This window comes from Colossoma macropomum, unplaced genomic scaffold, assembly GCF_904425465.1.
Source record: "Colossoma macropomum unplaced genomic scaffold, Colossoma_macropomum, whole genome shotgun sequence".
NCBI classification, from domain to species: Eukaryota; Metazoa; Chordata; class Actinopteri; order Characiformes; family Serrasalmidae; genus Colossoma; species Colossoma macropomum.
The window spans coordinates 5573204-5581305 of NW_023494788.1; the positions used below are offsets into that span (position 1 = coordinate 5573204).

At 37.9% G+C, this 8102-nt stretch overlaps 1 protein-coding gene across 4 annotated transcripts in view; it reads left to right on the forward strand.

Moving 5' to 3' along the window:
• The window catches only part of mical2b (microtubule associated monooxygenase, calponin and LIM domain containing 2b), an 82411-nt gene that overhangs the window by 23781 nt on the left and 50528 nt on the right, over nucleotides 1–8102 (forward strand). For all 4 annotated transcript variants that reach the window (XM_036568128.1, XM_036568129.1, XM_036568131.1 and 1 more), the window contains exons 6-11: nucleotides 1890–2045; nucleotides 3885–3985; nucleotides 4885–5142; nucleotides 6641–6756; nucleotides 7040–7166; nucleotides 7306–7396. In XM_036568128.1, the coding sequence (XP_036424021.1) occupies nucleotides 1890–2045; nucleotides 3885–3985; nucleotides 4885–5142; nucleotides 6641–6756; nucleotides 7040–7166; nucleotides 7306–7396 (849 nt within the window). The remainder of the gene's footprint in view (nucleotides 1–1889; nucleotides 2046–3884; nucleotides 3986–4884; nucleotides 5143–6640; nucleotides 6757–7039; nucleotides 7167–7305; nucleotides 7397–8102) is intronic.

Below are 8102 nucleotides of genomic sequence, written 5' to 3' on the forward strand. Positions count from 1 at the left end.
TAAATAAAACAAAAAAAGATTTTGATGACAGCAATGATACAGTGAATTTCTTTCTCTTCATCCAGGCACTCCCTTAATTTTATTTTCATTTTATAAGTACTATTCTTAAAATCCTTTCCTAATAGTTCATCAGAGTCGACAGATTTTTGTTCCAGACGAGAAAGCTGTATTGGAAATGGGTCAATGTGTTTTATATGTTGATTTATGCTGTCTGAGCTTTGGGTTTAAAATAAAGACTAATAAAAATAGCACAAAAATTGTCCATCTGCAAGTTTGGCTGTAAAGAAATTTGAATCGGGACATGAAACTTCATGATCAGTGCATCCACAGTGAGTAGGTTGCTGTTGATCATTTTTTCTGTGCTTTAGCTCGAAAAAGCGTCCTGGTTAAAACTCTTGGTCTCCACCCAGTACAGAGGGATGACCTAGCGTCTCAAACTCATCCAAACAATCTGTCCCATATTTGACTGTCAAACCCCCGCTCAGCTCTTTGTCTGTGGTAGGAAGTGTGTCTGCCAGCCCTGTCCCAGCCAGCATGGTGCTCCTTTCAGCTTGTCTAGTGCTTCCTGTTGACACAGATATGCTTTCACTCGCATTCCATTAATTCAGCATGAGCTTGTCTGTGTTTCACTCAAGAAACCTTTTGACCGAATGGGGCCAATTATGACCTACACTAAAAAAAAAAGTGCAATTGAAGTGAATTGAATTTACTGATTTTGAATGTGTACATAATTTCTGCATGAATGCAGTGTATTGCATTAACCTATTTGTATTTTGGGTTATGTGGTTTTGGCAATAATTATGATGTAATATATATTTTAGTCATGTGGAAGTTCTTCAAATTTCAATCAAGTAAATTCAGTGTGCATGGGGAGCTCATCGTATCCAAAAAGACTCCTTTTTAACATATTGATTCCTGGTAATGATGTTAGTTTGATATAATGTTAATTTACTGAAACCTTCCCCTCCTCCTTCAAATTCAAGCTTGGTGCATTTCAATCTCAGTACTATATAAACATGCCTTTAAAAGGCAAATGTTCTAGCAAGGCTGGCTTTATTGCAGTAAATGGCATTACTAATGGCATTTACCCCCTATGTTTGGTAATGCATGTCCAGCCTTTAAAGCCTTTTGTTCAAAGAAAAGTCATGTGACTGAGGGACAGAGGTTGGCGATGACTGCTGTGTGTATGATTGTGACCATTAAAGGAGATGAACATAGTTTTATCATTCACTCTAGAAAGATCAAAGATCGCTTGGCTTGATTACTGAGTAAACAGTTCATTAGTGCAGGTGTCACTGGGGTGTTACTGCCCACTCACGGAACTTCGGACGTGTGCTCCAAATGTCAGTCTTATTATGCTCTTACTAATCTTATCTGAACACTGTGCCTGCTGTTATTAGATAAGATGAGTATGTTTAGAGCTCAAATTTGTACTCATTAATATAAGTGTGTTTTAAAAATGCATTCACATGAATGGTTGAAATAAAGATTTTAAAGAAAATAAGAAATTGCCTTATTAGCTACAGTAGCATTCTTTTAATACTCTTTTAATAAATAGATATCACTGCTGTCGAAACAAAACCTGGTGTCGCCAAAATGATAACTTTACAGGAGAAGGAAAAAACCTACTTTACTTTTAATGTAAGTCAATGGAACCAGACTTTTTTTTGGGATGTTTCTTTTGGTCCATTCAAACTGAAAAACAGCAAAAATGGAGATACAAGGTTTTCTTCCGACAGCAGTGAGATATATTTCGAGACTTTATTCGTTTAAGCTGTTTTTCAAAAAAACAGAATTCCTTTTATCCGACTGTGCATAGTACGGATTTTAAAAAACACTGTTAATTAACTTTTGATTAACGTTTTTGTTTATTTGTTTGTTTGCTCTAGGCTTTAGGAGAAAAGAGTTCCGAGGTAAGCTGGCTATTGCCATCACAGCCAACTTTGTAAACCGTAACACAACTGCGGAGGCTAAAGTAGAAGAGATTAGTGGGGTGGCCTTCATCTTTAACCAGAAGTTCTTCCTGGAGCTGAAGGAGGAGACTGGTGAGCTCTCATTTTGTTTAACTCATCCACTAACTTGTAGTTTTACCCTCAACACATGCTGCATTATGGAGTGTGATACAGTAAAGAATTTGTGCCATCTTCTCATTTTAAATTGGCGTTTCAGCCTAAACTAGCATTTAATGTTATCTGTAGTGGATCATTGCATCCTTCAGCCTCGCTGATTTTACAGAGTTCACTACTTCATATTCTTTGAGTTTTCTTCTGGGAAAATCTAGAGACTGTTGAGGTACTGCTATAAGAACAGAGCAGGCATGTAAACAACAGATGTAGTTAAATTTTTCAGTTTGGCTGGAGGACCCCATTAATCTGACTTTAACCTTTATTTGTTCACTGATTTGACTTCACATGTCTGTGACAATGATTTAAAATGTTTAAAATAAATCACCTGCTATAGAACTGTGTCATATTACTTAGATTTATTGTGTCATATTACTTAGATTTCACACCTCATAGCATTTGCACTTGCTCTTGCAAACGTTTGTTAATAATACTCTTAATAATCTAAGGCCATTGTTCATATGTACTGTATTCAGCTTGTGAGTGTTCTGATCTCAGATTCACTGCACACATGGCAAATTGCGGTGATTCCTAAGTATGCAGATTTGCATTGCAAACATTATTGGTGTTGCATTACACCCAGTGCTTACAACAGCTGAATGCAGGAGTCTCAGGAATTAAATTGTCAAATCTCTGGCTGCCTTCTGTGCAGATTATAAAGTACACATATCGCTCAGTTGCTAAAAAGCTATCAGATATTAGCAAGTATTTTTATACAATCCTGAAGTATAATTGTAGCAGAGTAAGGAGATTGTTGCTTTTGTTTATTAATGGTCAGCAACTGCATGTTCTGTGTGTTTGGTAACAGTATTATCCCAAAACTCCTGGACTGAAATGTACTAGGCCATAGCTAAGGTAGCTTTAACTATTCAAATGGTCATTTTCTATTTTCAAATGTGTACTTTCTTATTGAATTTGACAAATATTCTAATTTTATGTTGCTTACTACAAATATTTGTAAAGTGACTTCATTGTTACTTTTTGCCATTAACAGATTAGAGTATATTCAGATTATCCGAATCATGGTCAGTGCTAATCCTGTTTTATAATTATGCTTTGCGTACATGAGCCGATGTTTTCTCTTTCTTTGTGACATTCATTTTATGAGTGTCTGTTTCCGAATAGACTTTCGTTCTCCCTGGTGTTAAATGTTTGCATGTATTCAGCTAAACCTGGAAGTCAAATGGGGCAACACCTTCTTAATAACAAAGACTTGCAAGAAATAGCTTGTTATTATAGGACTGACACACAAGTAGTAATTAGATGGGAAATTATCCAGTGCTAAAGTAGGTGCTATGAGTCAAGATCATGGTATTCTTACCACAATATTATGACTGTATATTTATACCTTGTGTTTATATAATTTATAGCCCTTATGCGCATCAAAGCTAATAAGACAGCTGCTCTGTGTGTTTGTCTGTGTGATCTCACAGCCAACTGACAGCGCTCTGTTAAAGGGCCCGTATCAAGAGAGCCCAGAGCAGAGCGTATTTACATATCGGTCTTACAGACACAGCAATGAAACAGCCTGTTTAATTCTAAAGGATAAAGAGAGGTTGGAAAATGGTTGTGTAAAAATCAGTGAATTATTTTTTGGTGCTAAACCACACAAACATCATAAGTACACGAGTTCAAGAGAAAAAAATACAAGGGAAAAAAATAGAATATGGGATGAAACAGTCATTTGTTATTAATTTCAAGCCCCTGACTTTAGCACATAAGCACAAATGAACTCAATGTGTGGCTTTTTTTTTTTTACAGGGATTGATTTGGAGAACATTGTGTATTATAAGGACAACACACACTATTTCGTCATGACTGCAAAGAAACAGAGTTTGTTGGACAAGGGTGTTATCATTCATGTAAGTAGTGGGATATCTTCACTTTCACATAACACTACAGCACAGTCTGCATTATCTGTCCTTTGTGCCTTTGAGCTAAGTATAGAGTGCCATTAATGCCCATGGGCTATTGTGGAGATGACATGCATGGGAGAGTAATGTTCAAGCATGCAGAAACGTGTTGCTAGGTAAAGAGGGGGATTGCATTTTTCTTCAGTAGTGGTCCAGCTCTTTACGTATGGTGAACAGTGGCAGCTATGGCCACATTTTATAGACTCCCCTCAGAGAGGCATCACTCACACTTAAGCATGTAAAATGGTCAGTGGATTTCTCTCCATAGTGTTTTGTTCTCAGAACGGATTAGTGGGTGATGAGGAAGTTTTATTATTAAATGAAACCCTATCAGTATCAGTATGAGGAAGTCCACCATTACACTAGCTCAGACAAAAAGCCTTCAGCTGCGTCGTTCAGTTAGATGAAGTGAAGTGAATGCTGAACCAAACTATTCATTCAAGAGAACCGTAAGTCATAGGTGGTATGACTATGATGATTTTATTAGCAGTAAAGTTTGCAGGATTTATGAGAGGGTGTCCGCAACTGATTATGTCCATAGAAGGAAATGTTACATTTTAACATTTTTTACAAAGATTTTTGTTAATTATTTATAGGTTTAGTATTTTTACTTATTTATTAAATTGTAAATTGTCTAAATGAAAATCTTAAAATATGTCTTTCTAGCATCAACCAGCCTTTCTTGACTTATAGCCTTATTCTCACCACTGTGGTATCACCAGTCTTAATTTATATTTTTGTAGTGAAATTAGTGTAGATTAATTTGACACAGTATAGAAAACACCTTCGTATTCTAAATCTGAATGCGGTGCCTTTCAACTGAACTCCCTGTTCCTCTCCTATTGCAGGATTACATAGAGACAGAGCGACTCCTTCACAGTGACAACGTGAACCAGGAGGCTCTGCTCTCGTATGCTCGTGAGGCCGCCGACTTCGGCACCAACTACCAGCTGCCCTCGCTGGACTATGCCATCAACCACTACGGGCAGCCTGACGTTGCCATGTTCGACTTCACCTGCATGTACGCCTCAGAGAACGCAGCACTGGTCAGAGAGAAGAGCAGCCATCAGCTGCTGGTGGCTCTGGTTGGAGACAGCCTGCTAGAGGTTGGTTGAAACACTGCTGTCTTTGGAGAGATGTAGGTCACCAGTACAGTAGGATTGTTTGTTTTTGATTATTTATTTATTTTTATCTGTACATTTGCATTCTTGGCTCATATGTCTGAACTCTTTACATGTATAATATTTTTATTAGGCTGGCTTGACCTAGAACTATGAAACTTTGCACAGTCGTAGAGCCTATACAATGACAGTTTGTTTGTGCTTTTGTGACCAGGTGCACCTATGGTCGATCAAACCCTTTTTTTATCCCTAGAGGAAATTAATGGTAGAATGTTGGGGAAAGTTACTGTATCCTTAGAAATCTAGAAAGTGGGACTTTTTTTTTCCTCATGAATGGACCCAGCTACTTGGACTTATGTTATATATTTCGTTAGAGTGATTTGAAATAATTTCATAACTGCCGCAAATGATATCACAAAGGACATCACTCACAGTGACCTTCATAGACATTACATACAGCCTCATAGCAACCACCTGGGATAACATGGCAATGCCCTAGCAACAGTGTCTTTGCAACTACCTGGGATACTATAGCACCATAGCAACAGCCAAGCAGCGCATTAGCATGCACCAGGAAAAACAGCCACAGCCTAGCAACACCTTGGCAACCACCTGGGATAACAAAGCAAAGGCCTTGCAAAATCTTGGCAACCACCTGGGATACCTTAGCAATGGCCTAGCAACACATTAGCAACCACCTATTTTGTTCACAAGCTTTCCCTTCTAATTACTTATGTATTTGTTTTATATTGGGTACTTGCATTTATTTCTTATCTGTTTACTTTCTTATGGCTTTGTAAGAAAGAATTCCAGGTAGTGGTTACATATGGCAATAAAGTTATAGACTGAATTGTTTACAACAATCTTGTATCTTATGAAGTTGCTACATACTTAGAAAGTGGGACTTTTTTCCCCGCATGAAAGGAATGATTGTACCCAGCTACTTGTACTTATGTTATATATTTAATTAGAGTTATTTTATATATTTCAGTGTGATTAACTCTTTGCTTCCTTTGTGAATATATTTCTTAAAATGCTTTTTGTTACGTTTGGGAGACTTTTGCAGAGTGTTTGCTGGAGTATAGGGAAGTTTCATTGATGGACGGTACTAACAAACCAGAAGTGCAGTTTAGTATCTTCTTTTGTAATGTTTAAATTCTAGCACGCAGCAGAGTTCAAAGCTGTGTTCATAACGTGCTTCTTTGTGTTCAGCATCTGAGCAGGAAAAGATTAAATTCCTTTCCTTGTCAGATGGCTGTTTGTCAGTTTGATCTGGTGGTAGCTTCTTAATTCCCTTTGAAGCCCCCCTTATGGAACTTGTATAGATGGAGCATAAAACCTGAAACTGATGCTTGTGTCCCCCTATGAAGTATATAATTCCCATGCAAGGTTAAACATTGATTTATTTGTTTAATCTCCAATATGAGATATTTGCTCATTAAACAAAAGGAAAGGTTAAAATGCTATGTTGTCTGTTTGTCAGCCCTTTTGGCCCATGGGAACAGGATGTGCTCGGGGCTTCCTGGCTGCATTTGACACAGCGTGGATGGTGCAGGGTTGGGCTCAGGGCAAAGAGCCTCTGGAGATCCTGTCTGAGAGGTCAGAATAAACCCCCTAACTATCATTTGTGGTGAAAATGGACTGTGTCTTTAAATTAGTAACTTTACTGGGTTACAGTTATGATGAAATATTGTGTTTAGCTCTCCCAAGAGAAGATAAGGGATGTTTTTGCAGTTTTGTTGTAGTTTTGATCTTTAAATGAATCAATCTGTCATAAACCCAAGGATTTCTTAGAGCTGTGATGTGACCCATAACCCTCTTGATTTATAATCAAGTGCTTTGACCACTGGGGCATAGCTAGTTCTTCTGTTCTAATCAACAGGGAAAGTATTTACAGACTGCTGCCACAAACCACAGCAGAAAACATCATCAAGAACTTTGAGCAGTACACCATAGACCCAGCAACCCGTTACCCCAACCTCAACTCCAACTGTGTCCGACCACACCAGGTACAGCCGTTAGTTAGTACATCTTACAATTTGCATTCACTTTTATAATATACAATTTTACAGTTTTAGCGCAGCCATATTCAGTCTTTTCTCTTTCTTTCCAACCATCTTCCTGTTTGTGTTTAAATCCCTCCGTCAGGTTCGACATCTGTACATTAACGGAGAGCAGAACTCCTGTTCAGTGGAGCGTGGTGGACCCACACGTAGGTCTGTCAATATCACCAGAAGAGGTGAGCTGCAGCCTCTTTATGTACAGTTTAATGAAACAAATCAACAAAGAACCTCAGTCTAGTGGTGTCCTTCATTCAGCTTTTGATTCTGCTGAGAAGCAACAATTGACTGATTAAAAGTATGTACGTTGGTGTGTGTTTTTTTTTTTTTGTTTTTTTGAGTATACCAAATTTTGGAATTTGATTGTGTTGTGGAGGGGTGTCAAACTCAACCACTAAAAGGGCCATATTAAAAAATCTCAACAAATCTGTGGGCCAGAAAACACCTATGTTTTATTTTATTTTTAATCAACATTTTGCTATAAACCCAAATGACCATTGTTTATTCAAAATACGCAAAAGCTTAAACAGTAAAATACAAGCACTTGTAGTAGACCTTAAAAATATTACATGAATACTTGAAATATTCAAAATATAAATGTCCCCAGAAGCTACCTATTTGCTTGAACTAGACTCCTGGCATCTCTTCTTTGCTGCAAGTTCATTAAGACTTGGGCTCAGTTTCTGAGCTGCTGAGATGACGTTAAGTGTGTATATTGGCTGAACTGCAGTTAGTTGTTTGTTGATATGACTGGTGTGGAACTGTGTAGAATTGTGTAAAACTGAGTTGCTGCCCATAGACTGTTGTTGGGGTAGGAGAGTCTGAGCACAGATTATGTTGCAGTGCATGCTGGGGACTGTAGTGCAGCGCACTGTGAAAGAGCTA